Below are 19,799 nucleotides of genomic sequence, written 5' to 3' on the forward strand. Positions count from 1 at the left end.
CTCAGCCAGCCCTACAGCCCTGTGTCCCCCCAGAGTGGGTGGCCAGGGAGAGTGTGTGAGCTGGGGGTCAGCGCAGAGGCACAGGGGAGCCCCTGCAGTGCAGAGCCCCCCTGAGCCTCTCCTGCTTCCCTTCCCCAGCTGGGCAGGGAGACCCTCAGCTTCTCCTTCACCGTGGAGAGGGACATCCCCGTGCGGGGCCTGAAGCCAGCCCAGGTGAAGGTCTATGACTACTACGAGACAGGTGAGTGCCAGTAGTGCCCGTGGGAGAGAGGCTGGGCAGGGGGACACACGGAGGGGCACAGGAGCTCCGGGGACCCGCAGCTGCCCCAGCCGGGCACTGCCACCCCAGCCCTGCCCTGAGCTCTGGGGGTGCAGAGGGACTGGGGTAGAGCCATGGATGCTGGGGGTCCTGTGTTCATTTCTGGCCCTGCAGTGTGGCCGTGCCTGTGCTTCCAGGCAGACCTGCTGCTCTGTGAGCCTCTGCTGTCCTGGCTGCTGTGCCAGGGTGACAGTGACAGAGCTGTTTGTCCCCACCTCAGTCCAGTGTGCTGGAAGGAGGTGTCTGAGCAGCCCCTGGCTACACCGGGGTGGAGACCTGCTGGAGCTGCCTGTGCAGGTGGCTCTGCCTTGCTGCCACTGCCCCCAGGCAGGGCTGGGACTGGGGCTGCCTCCATCCCAACTGGGATCTCTGGGGGAAACTGGGGATAGAGGCACCAGCCTGCTCTGAGGGTCTGGGAAAAGCATCTCTGTGGCACGCATCACTCTGCTAGCAGTGCCAGGGGTCATGAGAGTTCATTCTCCCTTCCCTTCTCTTTTCCAGATGAGTTTGCCATACAGGAATACAGTGCTCCCTGTACCTCAGGTAGGTGCAAACAAAAAACTGAGATGCTCCAGCAGGGAGTGTTGCAGGTTGTCTTGAACTAGAGTCTTTCTTGTTTCCTTGTGTTTCCTTGGCCTGTGTCTACTCTCAACATTTCTCCACTGGGCCTACTGCAGTCCCCATGTCAGTACAGAAAAAAGCAATGCTGCCACCCAGCTTCCTCTGTAAGATCAGATACAGCTTTAATTTTCCTTATTTGCATATAGCAATCTCAGTATTACTGCCTTTGTTTGTACAGTGGCAATTGCCTTTTCCTGTGTTAGCATCACTTTATGCAAATAAGATTCAAGTCTCCCTTTGGATGGAGCATCGCACTCAGCCTTTTAGGGCCACATCTGCTATGCTGCAGACACTGAAAGGTACTGAGGAATTGTCTCCCAGATAACTTGGTGAAATGTTGATGTTACTCACATCTCTTTATCAAGGACCTTTCAAACTCTTCTCATGTTAATTTTGCTTTCCCATGAGAAATGCATATGCTGAGAGATAATGTGTGTTTGGATAACTCATGTATTTCCAGGACAAATCTGCCTCCCTTCTCTGTAGCATAGATATTTTGAATGTGTCCAGTCATTCCCATTCTGTAATCTGTCTGCAACTGGGCATTTTTAGGTGAAGAAGTTTCTCATAGTTTAACTGGCTTGAACTCACATAGCCACCAGAACACAGCAATATCCAGGACTCTGGATATCACTCACCAAAAAAATTATCTCACTTTGTCCTTTTCCCACCTCCAGATGAGGCTGAACAAGGAAATTACTGAAGAATGCGTTTTGTTGGAACCTTGTTGTATCAGCTCATGTGTCTCTGCCCCTAGAAGATCTTGTTAAGGGAGAGGTATTGAAATGTTAGAGGACACCTCAAACGCAAAAAAGAAGCAACACTATAAATAAATTAATTCTTGTTTCTCATCGGATGTCTCTGACCTTGTTTTCTGTTACTGTTACACTTGTCTCTCTTCCTATCCATGTCATGGCCTGAGATTTCAATCCAGAGCCATCCATGGCAAGGTGGTGTTTGGGACCTCCTCAGGAATACCAGAAGGCAGACAGCTTTTGGGAGATTGTGAGCTGGGATATTTTTCTCCATACCTGCCAGTTCTCTAAGGAGAGAGGACATCATATCTCACCCATTATGCACTGGAAGTTTGTCCCTCTGCCTTTACAGAAGGTGTTTTCTGCAAGGTGATCCTTGGACAAACCTCTGATCACATATTGCCTTTGATTGCACTGTGAAATCACTGCTGTGATGTTCAAGGACACTGTCCTTGATGTTCAAGAACCTGTCCAATCTGATCTTTTGCAGCAGCCCAGATAGAAGTGAAGACCTGTGGACTTTCCCATTCTATCAGGGTCTGCTTGTTTCTAAGCAGCTAAAGTGAAATCAGAGAGGGACTGGGAGGGGCTGACCTTTAGAGTGTCATTCATATAATTTTTTAGGTTGGACAAGGCTTTAAGGTCAAATCCTACTATTAACCCAGCATTGCTCAGTCCACTGCTAAACCATGTAGGGTTGCATGGGGTTCTTGTGTACACAGGCCAAGTGTAGGACCCAGCACTTGGCCTCACACCACTGGCCTTGACCCATGGATCCAACCTGTTCAGATCCCTCTGCAGAGCCCTCCTGCCCTCCAGCAGATCCACACTCCCACCCAGCTTGGTGTTTCCTTCAAACTAACTGAGGGTGCACTTGATCCCCTCAGGTCATTGATAATTAAGCAGGAGTGGCCCCAACACTGAGCCCTGGGGTACCCTGCTGGTGACCAGCTGGATGTAACTCCATTCACCACCTCTCCCTGGGCCTGGCTGTCCAGACAGTTTTGTAGCCAGCAAACAGAGCACCTGTCCAAGCCATGGGCAGTCAATTTCTCCAGAATTCCATGGGAAGTGGCATCAAAGACTTTACTGAAGTCTGGGTAGCCTACATCCATGGTCTTTTCCTTATCCATGGAGTGGTTCACCTTGTCATAGAATGAGATCAGACTGATCAAGCAGGACTTGCCTTTCCTAAACCTCTGCTGGCAGGATCTCATCACCTAGTTCTCCTGTATGTGACACATGATGGCAGTCAAGATAATCTTAGGCAAAAATTCAACGAAGAACCACTTTGAAAATTCAACCAAAAACCCCTTGCATTTTTCATAAAAACTTTATCATCTTACCCTCAGTGGAGGTTCACAGATCTCCTCTGGGTTGTCTGATTAATTTTTAATACCTTTTTTTCTCCTTGACAACTAGGCTTGCAATGCTTCTGCAGATTTCAATAGGCAGGACCTGGATTCACATCTCATCATTTGAGCTAAATATTTTTCATGTACATTTTCCAAATGGCTGTATTTGCTGTATAATGGTCTAAATGTCTGACAGGGATGCAGAGGCAGTCAGCCTCAGTTCAGGAGGTCACATGGCACCATGTGTGTTTTACTTACATGTTTCTACATGCAGAGGTGCCTTTCACCCTGGCAATGTAAGCTTAAGCAAATACACCTATAGGAGTCCCACTTGTAGCTTATTTCACAAATACAGACCCTCCTTTCTCTGGAAAAACAATTGCCTCAGGGTAGAAAAAATGAATGGCTATATTATTTCTAATTCAAACCAAAATGCAATTTAGCTGTATTAGAAATTTTGCTCAGCTGTCACTGAAGCTGGTTCATTACATAGTCTCCTCTGAATATGAGGCATCAAAAGGCTTTGAGTGTCTAAACCCCAAACATCACAGAAGACAAAGTGACGTAATATTAATATCTAGCAAAATAGATGAAGAATTTTATTTATTCTCAATGACACTGTTTGTACAGGCACACTAAACCAAAAATTGGATGGAACAGCCAGCTGTGCACACTTCGGATGCACAACATGCCTAGCAATAAGCATTTCATGAGAATAAACAGTGACAAAAGATTTTTTTTTTTGCATTCAAAAGTTAAAACCACAAATTCAAGAGTCAAAACGAAGAAAGGGGGATCATTTCTGGAGGTGTCAAAGAGGCCTATAGACAGTTTCATCAAAACATAGGCAGGTAGGTTAGTGGCAAATGCCATTGCCTTCTCCTTGGGAATCTCCCAAAAGTAGAAGACATGAGATAATGGAAACTTCCACGAGAAAGCTCAAGCTTCAGCTGGAGAACAAGCCATTGTAAGTCAGCAGCTGAGGGCATAATGCATGCACACATCACTCCTGCCCCCCTGGCATTCTCTAATCACTGAAGAGGGCAGACTGTCTCCTCCCACTCTTCTAGGAACAAGAAACAATCCCAGGAGCGATGTCTGCAGGGAGGATCACAGAGGCTGATTTTCATGTAGCATTAGTTGATCTTCTAGGCTGCCTAATGGTGGGAGACATGGAGAGGCCTCTGCAGAGACCAATTCAATTGATTTGCAAGCCAGGGCAGAGAAATTGTTCCCAAGAACTACCTGTCCTTCTCCATTGATTAGACTGCATCTCAGATGATGAGTTCAGAGAACACAACACAGAGACAGATACATTAAGTAGGCTGACCCCTACTTAGATCATTCTGTCCTCTTTTCCCCCCCCCCATCACTTCTTAGCCTTACTTCCCTGCACACAGGCATTGTTAGATGGGTTACTCTTTAACCTAAGAAGACAGGGAGATTAAAGCTGTGACTGAAACATGAGCAGGAAAAATCAAAATGGGGAACAAATTGTTCAAAAAATCATTGGTGAGTACAGTTAATTTATTTGTAAAGTTCACTTTCCATTCCATGCAGGCATTATTAATGTCATGCTGTGGTGGTGGTGGTGAGGCAGGCAGGTTCCAGCATCTGGAAGTGCTCTTCAGTCATTCCCCTGGTCTACTTCCTCTGCAAGGATGAAAGAAGATGGGAGGGAACAGGAGTCAGAGAGATATGTCTATCTGCTTTCTAAGGCTGAGAGACAGTGGGAGCAAGATGTGGATGTGGAAGCCAGGTTGTGTGTGAAGCACAGCACAGGAGAGAGTTGCTGTTTTACCAGGGTGGACGGTCATCCACAGCACTCACTCCTTGTGTCACCTCCAAGGGAGAGTGAGGCTGAGAGAGGGCTGAAATCCTCCCCGACCCACTGGGAGAGATAAGCAGAGGGATTTGTCAAAGCTGAGATGTACACAGGAGCACAGTGCAAACAGGGAAAGCTGGTGGGTGTAACAGTGGGACATGTTCTGTTTATTTCTCTGCAAAGACTGGAAGAAACTGCTGCACTCTATTGCTCTACTATACAGGGCAGGGAAAGAAGCTTGGTAGTTGAGATCTGCCTTCTAGTCAGTGCAGGCCAACTCTGTACATTTAGACTAGTGGATGAGCCTCCTAAGTAGCAATTTCCCACTCCCCTTTCCAAGGAAGATAAAATCTCTGCTTTTTAACAGAATTGGGGAAAAGTAGCCTAAAATCTAAAGTTTCCCCATGAGTCTCACACTGGACAACCAGGCCACATGAAAACACCATTTGGAAATGTTTTGCTGTCCACTCAGTGTTTGGACTTAAGCATATTTTTCCATGAAGGGAGGCTGTAGGTCCAGAATCAGCAGAAAACAGCTGTACCTATGGACACAGCTCAGATTAACAAGTACTATAGAATAGAAGTGTGGGAGCTCAGGCCCTCTTCTGCTTTTTCAGTTAGAAAAAGGGGATAAATGCCACCATTTACCACCAACCAGTAAAAGGCAAAGCTTTTGCCCTCTCCAAGTCCAAATAACTTTTTCCAAATCTATTCTCAGGTATCACAGTCAGGTCCTATGAAAAACCATTTCCCAGGAACTCTGCTTTCCAGAAACCTCTATATTCCAAACACCTGAAAAAGGGCAATTGATGGAAAGCAAGACCTGCCACTCTTCATATTGGAAGACTCCATATAGGACAAGGAAAATAACCTTGGTCAGAGCTTTTTACACAAGCTCCTAAATTACCTTGTGTTCCTAAGCCAAATGGCCTTGCATTGCAGAGAATCCCCCAAAGATGAGAGTATTCTGTCCTGACAGCTGAGACTCCAAATCAAGACTGGGGGCTGCCTGCCCAGGTTTATGAGGCACAGCTGTCTCCTGAGAGGCCCTGGGGCAGTAGGAACCTTAGCAGGAAGGAGCTGCTCCTCCAGGCAATAGCAACCTAAGGCAAACTTGCCATCTGGGTAATTCCCATGCTCTCTGTTCTACACACAAGATCTGTGCCTGTAAGATGGGCCAGTGTCATCCAAACTCAAACAGGAAGGAAGACCAAAAATAAAATGAAGAAGATGCAGAGCGCAGTGAAAGAAGCAGTATCCTACCTGAGGTACAGGGAGCACTGTATTCCTGTATGGCAAACTCATCTGGAAAAGAGAAGGGAAGGGAGAATGAACTCTCATGACCCCTGGCACTGCTAGCAGAGTGATGCGTGCCACAGAGATGCTTTTCCCAGACCCTCAGAGCAGGCTGGTGCCTCTATCCCCAGTTTCCCCCAGAGATCCCAGTTGGGATGGAGGCAGCCCCAGTCCCAGCCCTGCCTGGGGGCAGTGGCAGCAAGGCAGAGCCATCTGCACAGGCAGTCTCCACCCCGGTGTAGCCAGGGGCTGCTCAGACACCTCCTCCCAGCACACTGGACTGAGGTGGGGACAAACAGCTCTGTCACTGCCACCCTGGCACAGCAGCCAGGACAGCAGAGGCTCACAGAGCAGCAGGTCTGCCTGGAAGCACAGGCACGGCCACACTGCAGGGCCAGAAATGAACACAGGACCCCCAGCATCCATGGCTCTACCCCAGTCCCTCTGCACCCCCAGAGCTCAGGGCAGGGCTGGGGTGGCAATGCCTGGCTGGGGCAGCTGCGAGTCCCCAGAGCTCCCGTGCCCCTCCGTGTGTCCCCCTGCCCAGCCTCTCTCCCACGGGCACTACTGGCACTCACCTGTCTCGTAGTAGTCATAGACCTTCACCTGGGCTGGCTTCAGGCCCCGCACGGGGATGTCCCTCTCCACGGTGAAGGAGAAGCTGAGGGTCTCCCTGCCCAGCTGGGGAAGGGAAGCAGGAGAGGCTCAGGGGGGCTCTGCACTGCAGGGGCTCCCCTGTGCCTCTGCGCTAACCCCCAGCTCACACACTCTCCCTGGCCACCCACTCTGGGGGGACACAGGGCTGTCCTCAGACACCCATACTCCAGGGATGTTAGCAGTGCTCTCCATCTCTATTTTGTGCTCTTGCCATTGTGCTGCAGGGTGCATCGTGTGCCCCACGGCAGCCCTGGGTCAGTCCTCACCTGCTCGACGTACAGCAAAACATGGTTTGTGTTCACTTCTGTGCGCTGGATCTGGTGAAACCGCGTGTTTGAGAGCTGGAAAAAGGAGATGTGGAGGAGGTTGATGATCTGAAGGGTAGTTAGTCAATCCTCCTCAGTTTCTGCCCACCACTAAAATCTCACTATGTACGTGCTGAGAAGTAAAGCACAGGAAGTGTACTTCCCAGGGGACTTGTCAAACACTCTTCTGTGAAGCCCCACATACTATGATTTCCCTCAGCTCCCATCTCAGACTCTTTCACCTTCTTGACACAAAAATGGAATGAGGGACCAGCATTGTCATGGCTGTCACATGTCTCCCAAGGCTTCTGAGTCCCTGATATTAGACCTGGTGGTCTCCTTCCATCTTTCAATCTGGGGCTAAACAGCACATATAAGCAAGCTATCACAAGACTTTGAGGAGCAGGAGGGGAATACTGCTACTGGCATCCCTCATGCACCCATACTCTAGAGCTGAAGAGTGGAAGAACTGGAGGAAAAGATGGACAGGTCTAAGAGTAAAGAAGGTACCAGGAAAATAATTAAATGCTACTTTATATAAAGAAATGGATGCTCCATATTAAAACCAGAAATACTCAGAGAAATGCTTCACCATACCTTCCTCACAGAGGACTTCAAGGGGACAAATCCTGACAGCATCTTCACATCAACAATCACCATGTTGGAGACATTGCGCTGCCCTGTGTAACTGAGAAACCAAGCAACAAAGATCAGCACATCAGCTCAGAGCTGGGCACACTTCCAACTTTTCCATAACACTTGGCACCCCACTAAGTCCTGGCAGTCCAGCACCTTCTTCTCCAGCTGTCCCAGGTTCTCCTAGTCATCCACACAGCCTCCTATGAGCCCAGCTCTGGGCTGCCCACACAGCAGGACAAGTTCTTCCTCCAGAGCTTCTCCTCACAGAACAGCTGCCTCCTGCCCAGCATCCCTGGAATGTGCTGCACTCTCAGACTGCCTCACCCTGGGAACAACCAGCCGTCCCCCAGCTCCCAAAGCTCCAGAGGAAAGCTCAGACCGAAATGCAGACTCACCTGACATTGATGCCAATGTCAAAGACCTTGTGAGCCTTGGAGTCCACACACGCCTCTGGGACTGTGTGCACATGAAGCATGAAGGGCTCCTCCTCCTGTGTGGGCTGCACGTTGTACCTCAGGCTTGTCTAGGGGACAGCAGCAGCTCTGTGTGAGCGTGGGTGTGCGTGCTCAGCGTGGGAGAGAGGGGATCCTCTCACATCCAGTCCCCCACTTCTCACAGCTCCTCCACCCTGCACAGCCTTCCCTTGCCACCTACTCTCCCCTCTCTCTTCCACATTCCTCTACTCTTTTTATCCTCTTCCCCTTACCCACAGCCATCCGCTTCTCTCCTCTCTCCTGTTCTTTCCTCTCCTCTACTTCAATAGAAGGACTCGATGATCTCAGACTCTTTTCCAGCCTGGATGATCCTATGATTCCATCCTCGCCAGCCTGGCCAGGGGCTCCCCTCCCAGCTGCCAGCTGTCCCCATCACCCTCACCTGCAGGTAGACGCATCCTTCACCAGACACCTCCACGCTGTACTCCCCTGGCACCTGGGGAAGGGGCAGGCGCTGGAGCAACAGCCGGTTGCTGGGATCCACTTGGAAGTCTTGCTGGAAGTCCCCTCCAGATCTCAGAGCCACTTTGGAAGCTGCCCCGCTCCTGGCATAGGTGGCAGCTCCATACAGGGACAAGGCTTGGAGAGCCACCACTGTGTCCTGAAAGAGAGGAGTCTCAGCATCCCAGCAAGGGATGCAATTAGCCTCGCCACAGCCTGTCCTCCTACAGCCTGCCCTTTCTGCCAGCTGGCTCCCTCCCCTCCATCCTCACTTACTCCAGTGTTAAAGAGAAAAGACACAGGGAAAGAGCAGTTTCAGCATATTTCCCTTGCCAGGGGCACTCCCTGACAGATTTGTCTGTAGCCTCTCAGGAACTTGGCAACCATGGGAGGCACTGCATGGATCTGTTGCAGGGCTACAGTTCCCACCTTCCTGACCAAACTTCCTGTGCTGCCTCCTGGCTCTCCAACAATTCCTGTCTTCTGACCTGGATGTGTGAGGTGGCCAGAGGGAAGCAGCTCACCTGGGTAGAGGAGAAGCCTCCATTGGGATTCTGCTGGCTGCTGATCCACTTAGCAATAAGGGATGCAAATGCCAGCTCCTCCTGGGCAGGGGCTGGCTGCGAGGAGAGGTGAGCCAGGAGCACGTAGGCCGTCATCTCCACTTCCGCAGAGGGAGCTCGGTAGCGATGGAACGGGAGATCAGCCTCGGGCTCCTTCCCTGGCCGCTGCCAGTGCACAGAGCCATCTTCACAGCAGGCAGGGAGAGAGACAACAGGCAGCTGTTACTAGTAAATCTTGCAAGGGACTTCCTGACCTGCTGCCTGATCCAGCTGGGAGGACAGAGCCTCCAGGATGGGTCTGACATGCAGGGCTAATTGGGAAGGGTCAGGTTTACACATTTTGCAGGTTTACAATGAGTGTGAGAATGCTGAGCCTCAGGCCTAGACACCACTTTGTCCTCCACGTTCACATTCATGGGCTACAGTCCACTGCTTGGCCAAACCCACTGTCCATCCTGACTTAGCCAGGTTAGTCCCAAGTGATTTCAGGATTTCCCCTGATGACTCAGAACTTGTGCTGCAGCCTCCAAAATGCCCTGTGTGCTCATTTTCTCTCTCAGCACACCCGTCTCTTCTCTGACTGACATGCCTTATGCTGTGCAAGGTCATCTTTGTTCTGTGTTGAGCCCATGCCCTGGAAGCAAGGAAGGAATATCCCTGGGCATCACTAAGCCTTTGCTAAGCAGTGCCTGGTGTGGCAAGAGGAGCTGGCTGAGGAGAGATGGGAGCAGAGCCACCCAGGAGCTCAGCACCAAGGCATGGTGCCTGGTGCTTCCTGGTGAGCTCCCTGGGAGCAGAGAAGAAGGACTGGGCCCTGAGAGGGACTTCTCAGAAAAGTAATCCCTTTGCACAAGTCTATCCTCTCCCTCCACCTCTCCCTACCCACAGAGGCCAGGGCCTGCAGCCACTGCCCCACCAACAAAAGCCATTCTAGCAAGGGAAGGTGTCAGGCTCACCAGGAACACTCACCTTTTCTCACAGCTTCCTTTTCAAGTGAGTCAAGCAATGCCTTCCGCTTCTCCCTGTTCCCTGCCAGGGCAAAGGCGTATGCCAGCAGTGCCTTGGTGTACACATGGTTTTCTTTCTGATTTGCTGCTGTTTCCAGGCAGAACAGAGCATTCCGCACCACTGAGTGCTGGAAGGAGAGAGAGACTGAGCTAGAGGTGATCATACTGAGCTCCATCTTGGAACAATAGGAATGGGGATGGTACCTGTGGACCCTCGGCATCACACTCTCTGTCCTTACAAAGATTTTACCATTTTGTGTCCCTTTGCTCCCGGCCTAATAATTCCTAGAGCAAATGGACAGCCAAAGGCTGTTACGTATCTTGAATCTACTTTTCTTTATCCTGTCTTGTTGTAATGGTTTTTCCCAGTTTGATTTGAAGGCTGTGAAAGAGGGCACTAAGTTTTCTTCCTTGAGAAGAATTACTGGCATGGTTGTGTACTGGGGTAAGAGGAGCTCTCTAAAATACTTCTTTGCTTTAGGTATACTGAATACTTGCTTTCCTCCTCCAGCTATCACCCTGAGACTGTTCTGTGCTTTCACCCTCTGCTCTATCCTTTTGTTTTTGTTTGTTTTCCCTTTTCCAGGGCATTTTCAAAAGAATTCACTTACTGAAAATAATATAGATTCTAGTTTGCTGGTGGTTTCTATCCCTGCACAAGAGAAAAAAAAAAAGTGTATTTTTTTGTATTTTCTGGAAATTTTTTGTGATGTTCACGTTAGCAATGCATGTATTGATTTAAGAATACAATCACTACAGCAAAGTAAAATGTAGCTACTTTACATGCTGTTATGACTTACAAACACTGTTACACCACAGCCTTTCAGCAAGACACAACTACTCATTTGTGATGGGAAAGCTGCTGTAAAATTGAAAAAGTAGCTCTGCAGGGAGCGCATGCCATGACCTGAAAGCTAACAGCACATTTATGGCTTAATAAAGGGTATAGAAAGAAAAGGCATATTTTTCTGTTGCTCTGTGCTTTGAATTTCATTGTGTGTGTACTGGAAGATGAAATCTTTTGTGATCCCCTTTGGAGAAGCAGTTCAGCTGCTTTTAAGAAAACAAAGAATAATACCAAAATTGATTGTCTATGTGCCTACTACTGTTTTTAAGGTAAATGTTGGGGATGAGTGCAGTCTAATGACAGGATGTGACAGTAGACACATATACTAAGGACAGTGCTGTTAAGGTTGTTATCAGGTTTTAATGTGGCTTATTTTACTTATAGAAATACTCTGTATGAGCCTTAATTACTTAAGGACTATGCTAATATTAGTTCATACATCTTAACTTGAAATGCCCCCATATCCCACTCAGATTGTGGTAAACCCCTTCCTTCACATTCAGTGGCAGTTTTGGACTCAGGAAGCTGGAAAACATCCTCATTAGCCAATACGGTTCTGCATAAGAGCTTGGTTTCTAAACACAACACATAACAAAGAAAGAATGCTCTTCTAGTGAAGTTAGAACCATCCATGTTGCCTTAATGACAAAATAATTCCTTCTGCTTGTTCTTGCTACACAGGAAAAATCTTTGGACACAGAACATTCCCTGCTACATTTGGAGCAGAGGGATTGCAACAGCCTGGCAACCACACTGGCTCAGCAATCCTTCTGCTGTGATTCACACCCCAGTTTTACCTGCACCACCACCTTGTCTCAAAGTGAGGGGATCAGAATGACAAAACCCACACTGCTCTTAATTAGGCCTTAGGCTTTCCACAGAGTGCCACGATGGTATTCCCTGTAGGTATACCTTATTCTTCAAGCCCTAAGGATGGGGATTTCCCACAAAACCATCCAGAAGAAGTAGAGAAAATGACAATGAATGCCTGAATGTGCCATCCTTTTATACAGAGCTGTTTTTATCTCTGCCCAATAGGCCCAAGAGTGGTTCAAAAGGATTGTACTATTCTAAGAAACAAAAGGAGATTTCTGTGGGTGTAGAAAACCTATTTGGCATACTTCAGAGAATTAAATATTATTTAACTCATTGTCAATCCAAGCTGTATGGAGCAAATCCATTATCGTCTACAAAAGAACTGAGAAGACTGTTAAGTGAAATGTGTATATAGGATGGGACAGGTGAGGAAAATGGAGGAAGATGTTCCTTCAGTCTAGGCTTAAATGGACAGACTATTCAGACAGGATTTCTTCTTTCCAAAGGTAAAAGAATCTGATAATCTGGGCGTGGGGACACTAGCAGGGCAGGTTAGTACCATCTGTGGCTCAGGCTGGGGTGCAGACACGTACGGTTACAGGCAGAGGAATCTCCAGCAGTGCAATAGTGATGTAGGCTGCCAGTGTGACCTCATCATTCACTCCACCCTGCAGGGAAACACAAAAGTACTTGTTGATCCCACACAGCACCACTGGCTTCTCCCTGTGATACATACCTACATCTTGCAAGAACAAATTCTCCCTGGATTCCTTTTCATGCTGAGTCCTTCAGAAGATGGTGCTGACTTCTTCCTGCTTGTGTCATAGCCCACATATATAACTCCTCCCTCCTTCCCACACCCCAAGTGCTGAAATAACTCTGTTGATGCCAGAGTGACTTATGGTCAAGTTCCAGCCTGACCAAGCCCATGTGGAGCCAACCAGGCAGACTTGTTACCTTCATGGCATTGTTCAGGAGCGTCCCAGAACTGCGGAAACAGCCATTCTCCTTCTGCTTCTGAGTAAGCCAGTTCAAAGCATCCTGGATGTGCTTCTCCTCTATGAAGATGTGATGCTGGGCCTGGGCAAAGGACTTGAGGACAAAGGCTGTGAGCCTGAAAGTGATACAGGGAACCAAGACAATCTGAGTAAGCCGTGTATCCATCAGAGGTCATAGGGCCCATTTAACTTCATCTCCACCTCCATTCCAAACCCCACAGTGACCAAGTACAAGAGAACACTAAGGAATAAGAGGGCATGAAAAACAGAAACAAAAAGCCAGAGGTACTGAAGTCTTACCAGGTATTTCCAACTTGCCCATAACGTGGCCCAAAGGTGCTATAAGAACCATCCCGGTGTTTGTACTTCAATTGCCTTTGATACCCTAAAATGAAGAGTGAAAATATATTTCAGTTGCCACCCAGTATATTTCAGTGCTTTTCAAGGAGCCATGCAAGGGAAATGCAGTAAAAACAGGACACACTATCCCCCTTGGCTATGGCACAAATGTGACCTCTCCTGCTCAGTATTACAAGGGAAGTTCAAGGAAACCCCCAGCTCTGAATAGCTTTATTCTTGGGCTCTTCCTCTCTCCAAAAACACCTGGAAGCTGGGTATGTGTGGCCATTGCTACTCTCTGACTAAGGCTTCATGAGGAGAGGTTAATACATCCCAGACTTAAGTGAAATGGGAGAATGGTTCCCAGAGGAGAATTGATAAAAATATGAGTCCTACACAGGACAGGAATGCAGAAAACAGGGTAATTTTCTCTGGAGGAAATGCAATTTTCCTGCAAATATAACTGAGTCACAACCACCCCTTGCTAGTCGGCAGATGCCCACCGTGTGTGTATGTACTGATGCTGTCTGTCATCGTGCCCTAGCTAATGTGGTAAAATTCTGCCCTGGTCAAAGGTGAGCAATACTTTCACACCTCAATCCTAAGGAGAACTGAAGATCTACTTAAGATTAATGGTTATAGTCTGATTTATGTAATTCATATAACCCTTTTCTTAGGGAGGGAAATCCTGAGTTATTGCCAGCCCTGGACCTTTTCTGTGATCCTGTTTGGACGCTGCTTTCTCTTACACTGTACCTCCAAATGAGCATAGGATTCCTTCTTACAGATACTGTATTGTATACCCCTAACCTGCCAATACCCTCTTCTCTTCTAGAGACAGCCTCCAACAGATCATCCAGGCCAGTGGCCAACAGTCTCCTTATCCAGTAGCCAAGGGAAGGGATGCACAAAGGCAAAGGCTCACCGCTCACTAAGTATCCAGTGGCCTTGGATTTGGTGTCCTCACTCAGCTGCCCTGTCTTGTTCAGATAGTCCAGGACGTAGATGTTGGGTGCAAACAGGACCATGTTCTGCTCCCCACAGCCAAAGGGCATCTGGAGGAGCTGGTGCAGGTTCTGCATGGCAGTGCCCATGATGTCACCTGGGCAATGGGACAATTCACAGTGTAAATTGGCCATTAGACTGAGCAGAGGCTGAAGTGTCAGTGTTTCAAAATAGCATGTGACACTTTGAGGAGGTTTCACTTACCTAGCACTGAGAAATATGCTCTGGCTGAGCCATCCACCACAGTCTCTGGGAGAGCCAAGGAGACTGTCTGCGACACTGACTCTTCTGGGATAAAAAGCACATTAATTTGGTTACACTTCCAGATGTATCTACAATGCATGGATAGCAGCTATCCATGGGTGAGACAACTGAATAAGGGTTTCCTGACTTCAACAAATCCATTAATCTGTAATTTTGTTGATGAAGTTTCCATCCTGCAAATTTTGTATTGGGCCTGCAACACCCTCACACACAGGTTGTCGTGGACTTCTATATCGCACCATCAACCAATTTTCACAACATTAACTGACAAATACACCTTTTCCAGCCTATTTTTCTAGCCTTTTCTGCTTTGGTGGGCAGACTTGGCTTACTGCAGAATCCTGTTTTTGATTTAACATCTGTTAAATGAGAGGCATTAGAGATAACCATATCAAATCCCAAATACTCTCTCCTTGCTTTGACCTGGCCAGCCTCTTTTCCTAAAAGATGTGCTTCTCCCTATCTAATTGTAGACATTGTTGTATACATCCTCAGCTCCTCTTCTACAGGAAGAATTGTTTTCACTAGCAGTTGGATGTATATCTAGTTTGTTCAATTTTATCTGATCCCTAAATTTCTTCTTAGAGTGGAGCACCCACAAACCTTTTATTTCCCCTTTGTCTTTAGTTTTTACCTCAGCAAAGAAAGTTTTGGAAAACAAATGGCTCTTACCAGATGGACAGAGCACAGAGTTGTATGTGGTTTCCACTTCAGTCCCTTCCGGCTTGGGGAAAATGGCAAGGAAAAAAAGAAGAAAAAAGGTGAGAAACAACACCAACAAAGAAAAGGAAGAAATGTCAAACGGGAAAGTAAAAGGCATTATTTGAAAATTGCCTAGAAATATTTCTCCTCCATGTGCTAAACTGAGGATAATTAAGGACTGCAACATACTGTCTAATTACAAATATGAAATGTAATAAATTTTCTTTTCTTTTATATTAATGAGAGAGGCCCTGCAGCTTCACAGGTTGTGGTGGAGATAATATGCAAGGTGATGTTATCAACAGAGACCTGGTCATCCAAGTTGCCACTCACTGTGGTCCAGTATAGCAGAGCTCTCCAGGCTGTGGTGAGGGCTGAGTGCCTGGCACACTGGGAGGATTTGTATGCAAGAACTTTGACTGGTGGCAGCTAGAGCACTCCAATGCACCTACAAGTGACGTGCTACAGCAACCAAAATATACATGCATGCCATAATCAATTGGTTTATAAGTCCTAGTCTAGTCTTTGAAGTCAGAAAAGAATTCCTCTTTTCTGTTGAGATGGGTGAAATTATTTGCAGAAAACTCAGGAATCAAATGTTTACTAGAAAACTGGTTTATGTCACAATTTATTTAAGTGTGATCCCTGCACCAATTTTTTAACCTCTAAATAGGAGAGTTCCCATTGTTTCACAAGTGGTTTCCAGCTTTTTCCAGATGATATTTTTTCCCCAGCATGTGAAATGGTGTTATTGTCTTCACTTTCTCATAATCAGAATACATTGTCTCTCATTCTTCAGTATGAAAAGACAGAAAAGTATTAAAAGAGCAGGAAAAAAAAAACAAAATAAAAAAAGAAAAAGTTTTTTTTGGATAAACTGTGACAGAGCTAAATGCTTTTGTTTGAAAAGGCACCATCTTGTTTGTTTCAGTATGTCATTCTGACATGCAACTAAATGAGAAATCCATTGTTTTGTTTGATTTCCAGCAGGAAATGCAAATGAATGTACAGACTTTAATTGTTTGAAAGATTTTCCTTTCCATATGAGAAATTCCTGGGTGAAAAAAATCCCTTTTCCCAAAGGGCTCTCAATGAGGCTTGGTTTCTCCAGGGGCAGGAAGATGCCCTGGGGCCTCTGGCACACTCACTTCTCCCTCTCTGGGATGCACTGCCTGCTGCAGGGAACACTGCCATCCATGTGCTCAAGACAATGCAGCTTCACCCCAAGCATGTTACACTGAATCCATCCCTGCTAATTAATTATTCAGCCTTGGAAGCTAATCTCCAATTCCATCCTGTCAGGGCTTGCTGTAGATTAATTGCCACGTTGCAATAACAGGATAGGATGAGCAATCTCTCAGACACCCTGACAGAAGTAAGTCTAATACTTGTTCAGTAATTTACATTCCCCTGCCACCTGTTAGAAAGAACTTCATAGTGCTCTATCTTCCTGTATCTTCAAAGAACTAAGCAAACAGTCTTTTTCCTGAAGGGGTATGTGAAATTAGGAAAATTTCCTGAAATGTTAAACAGTTGTTCATGTATTATACATTCAAATCCATTTGTTAAAAAAAAAAAAAAAAAAAAAAAAAAAAAAAAAAAAGAAGCCTAGCAAATAGGACTGTTGTTCCATCATTACATTCCAATTAGCAAAAGGTTTCCTGAAGCTACATGAATCTCAGCTCTGCCTTACTGAAAACTGGAATGTCTGCAATGTAAGGAGGACTTATTATTATATAAATTTCCCTCTACAACAAGCTGGTACTTTTTGTTTGCTAATAGCATCACTGTGAATCTTATACTCAGAATTAATTTTATGACTGGCAACTTACCATGTGAAAAGCTATATTTTTATCATTGTAAAACACTACTTAAGAAAATAAATGCACAAAAGAATGCAAAAATGAAAGGTTAGTTACACTGCTTTGAGCATTCTTAGAGGTGTAATAAAACAATTCAAAACAGTGATGGTAATTTTGTTTAGAAATATTTGTAGATTGTAGCAACTGTTCCGTATTCCAGAGTACTGGCCATGGGCTGGAGGAGAAGCATAAGCTTTCTGGCTAGTGTTCTATTCACAGCCTTTCCCTGTGATTTATTACAGGCAAACCCAAGGATTTCTCATTTATCTCTGATATGATGTGTCTCAGAAAAACCTGTCATTATTGCCTGCCTTATTATTCCTGTCCCTCTATGTAATGTAAGACCCTTCTTTGACTGTGAGAGGGCAGCATTATGAGTTATGGGCTCTATTGGCCTGTGTTAGATTTATCAGTGCTTCTTTTGTAAGAGCTTGCAGAATATGAATCCCACAAGCCATTATTGCTGCTCTCATGGCTAAACCAGAAAACCTTTATCACACAGCAGCTCTGGCTGGCACTATTGCTACTTTTCTTTGCCACCAAAATGAGCAGTCCCCATACCTCCACCAGCAGCTGTCTGACGACCGTGTCCTTCCGCCCTTTCTTGGGGGTCTCCACAATGTAGTTCCCACAGGGCTGCTGGTTCTGTAGGGCCTCAGTGGTCACTGAGAACTCCACCTGCCCTGGAGGAAACAGGGGTCAGCCAGGCCTGCCAGGCAGAGCCAGGGAAATATGGGTTTGTGTTTGTGCTGGGAACTCTGTGATGCACTACAGAGAAGCTTTTCCAAGAGGAGAACTAAATCTGAGACAGGGTTTTATCTTGATCCAGATGCAGCCTTCCAGATCAGCTCCTTTGTGATGGCCACCCAAGCAGGTGTTAGTCCATCAGCATGAAGAGTAGTGATGGAGAAGGTCTCATAAATCAAATGGTCTTTTTCAGGGAGGCTTCAGAGAAAGTAAGCTTTGATGAAATAATTTCAGACCCAAACACATTAAGACAAGACATTCTTAGCTCCATGACTGGAATGTCCGAGTTCTTTGCATGCCTTAAGGAAATCTGTGATTTCCATGAAAATGTTGGGAAAAAAATAATTTGTTTAGGACCTGGAAACACTACACCCAGTGTAGTGTCTCAGCCACAGAGCTGGACTTCTGACATAGAAAAGATCCTTCCAAATAGGTTTGGAGTCACCTAGGTCTCCTCACACCAGAGATCTGGTGCCATACACTGCTATCTGATCCCAGTATCTTCTTGTCATCTGGTCTCTTACCTAGAGATCTTGGTGTTACTGCCCAAGCAACAGTTTTTCTTTCATTCACGCAGATGCAGTAGGATTCCTCCTCTTTCCCCACTGGTACCGCCAGGAAATCAGTAGATTCAGCCAGAGACACACTGACCTGCCAGTTGTACAGAGAGGGGTCAAGAGGTCTGGACTTGCAGAGAAGCTGGAGTAATTGCAGACAATGCAGTACATGGAAATGGGTAGTGGAGCTACCTATTATGGGCACTGCAGAGCAAGAACTGCCTGATAAAAGAGGAAATTATTGAAATTTATACAACTGTAGGAGATCAGGGACGTGAGTGTAGAGAACAGCATGTCTGGAAAGGAATTGATTCTGGGAAAATGAATAACACAGACCAGTTGTGCCATGAATTAAAGATCTCCCTCGTATTAGTTAGGTGAAGAGATAAAATACCAGCAAGTGGGAAAGCTAGTAAGGGAACAAATAAAAGTGAAATAAGAGAACAAGAAAAAGTGGAATAAAGAGCCTGAAAATAACAAACAAAATAAGACATACAGGGATATAAGTGAGAATACATTGGAATGACTGGATAAGTGTCCCTCCTTGTTTCAGCTTCATTGTTTTTAGAATAAAAATCCATATTTATGAAAAACTAAGCAGAGGTGATTGAGATTATGTACTAATCCCTCCCCAGATTTTCTCTTGTCTTTTTATGTTAGAAAACAATGCAGGTGAGAATGGTGAAGCTATATAGCTGTCCTCAGTGTTTTAGGATCAGAAGCAACAAATTACAGGAAGTTTGCACATTCCAGCAAATCTTCTGTGAAGTTTTGTGAGATGAGCCTAAAGGCTGAACACAAATTTCCACCCTGGTGAACCTGGAATTTCCATTTGGCTATGCAATGACTCTGTGATCTGTGAAGAACCCAGGTTCTCTATTTCTGTAGAACAGTGACATAAATTTGTCATGACAAGGCTGGGGGTCTCAGTAGCAGAGCTTCAGGCTCTGAATCAAAAGCAGCTTTCAAAACTTTGGTAGGAAAACACTCTCCCTCTTCATTGAATACAACAAGGATTCGTACATATGTACACCTATATAAAATTACATTTGCAGATCAGTCATCTGGCTTAGCACACCTTGTTAAAAATGATCTGCTGGAGTCTCCCCATGGCTTTTAGGCTGAGCAAAGCTGTGAACATCTCTTACCCTGATGCAGGCAGGCAGGTAGTTGAAAACAGTGGCTTTCAGCGTGAAGGACTCCCCACGCACCACAGAGTAGGGCATGGTGAGCTCGACAAAGAAGGGCTGGAAGGCTCTGAGGGACACTGTCGGGGACAGGCCAAAGCCTGTGTCTGCTGAAGTGCAGAATGCATTGGCTTTCCACTCAGTGATGGTGTCAGGGATGGTCACTTCTAGATCAGCTTTTCCTTCAGAGCTGGTGAG

The 19,799-nt window shown here is 46.4% G+C and overlaps 2 protein-coding genes across 4 annotated transcripts in view; one reads left to right on the forward strand and one right to left on the reverse strand.

The window, feature by feature from the left end:
* The window catches only part of LOC110472323 (alpha-2-macroglobulin), a 29,500-nt gene extending 27,709 nt beyond the window's left edge, over positions 1-1,791 (forward strand). The window contains exons 34-36 of the mRNA XM_021533904.3: positions 139-241; positions 821-862; positions 1,618-1,791. Of these exons, the coding sequence (XP_021389579.2) occupies positions 139-241; positions 821-862; positions 1,618-1,643 (171 nt within the window). The 3' untranslated portion in view covers positions 1,644-1,791. The remainder of the gene's footprint in view (positions 1-138; positions 242-820; positions 863-1,617) is intronic.
* A 1,835-nt stretch (positions 1,792-3,626) lies between these two features.
* The window catches only part of LOC110472356 (alpha-2-macroglobulin), a 36,228-nt gene continuing 20,055 nt past the window's right edge, over positions 3,627-19,799 (reverse strand). For all 3 annotated transcript variants that reach the window (XM_077781287.1, XM_077781286.1, XM_077781285.1), the window contains 18 exons: positions 19,563-19,791; positions 18,382-18,508; positions 17,672-17,793; positions 15,219-15,270; positions 14,487-14,570; positions 14,203-14,379; positions 13,239-13,323; positions 12,898-13,054; positions 12,534-12,608; positions 10,240-10,405; positions 9,232-9,455; positions 8,649-8,867; positions 8,168-8,295; positions 7,731-7,821; positions 7,095-7,169; positions 6,750-6,852; positions 6,139-6,180; positions 3,627-4,703 (listed from right to left, as the gene is read on the reverse strand). In XM_077781287.1, the coding sequence (XP_077637413.1) occupies positions 4,678-4,703; positions 6,139-6,180; positions 6,750-6,852; positions 7,095-7,169; positions 7,731-7,821; positions 8,168-8,295; positions 8,649-8,867; positions 9,232-9,455; positions 10,240-10,405; positions 12,534-12,608; positions 12,898-13,054; positions 13,239-13,323; positions 14,203-14,379; positions 14,487-14,570; positions 15,219-15,270; positions 17,672-17,793; positions 18,382-18,508; positions 19,563-19,791 (2,182 nt within the window). In that variant the 3' untranslated portion in view covers positions 3,627-4,677. The remainder of the gene's footprint in view (positions 4,704-6,138; positions 6,181-6,749; positions 6,853-7,094; positions 7,170-7,730; positions 7,822-8,167; positions 8,296-8,648; positions 8,868-9,231; positions 9,456-10,239; positions 10,406-12,533; positions 12,609-12,897; positions 13,055-13,238; positions 13,324-14,202; positions 14,380-14,486; positions 14,571-15,218; positions 15,271-17,671; positions 17,794-18,381; positions 18,509-19,562; positions 19,792-19,799) is intronic.

This window comes from Lonchura striata, chromosome 2 (genome assembly GCF_046129695.1).
Source record: "Lonchura striata isolate bLonStr1 chromosome 2, bLonStr1.mat, whole genome shotgun sequence".
Lineage (NCBI taxonomy): Eukaryota > Metazoa > Chordata > Aves > Passeriformes > Estrildidae > Lonchura > Lonchura striata.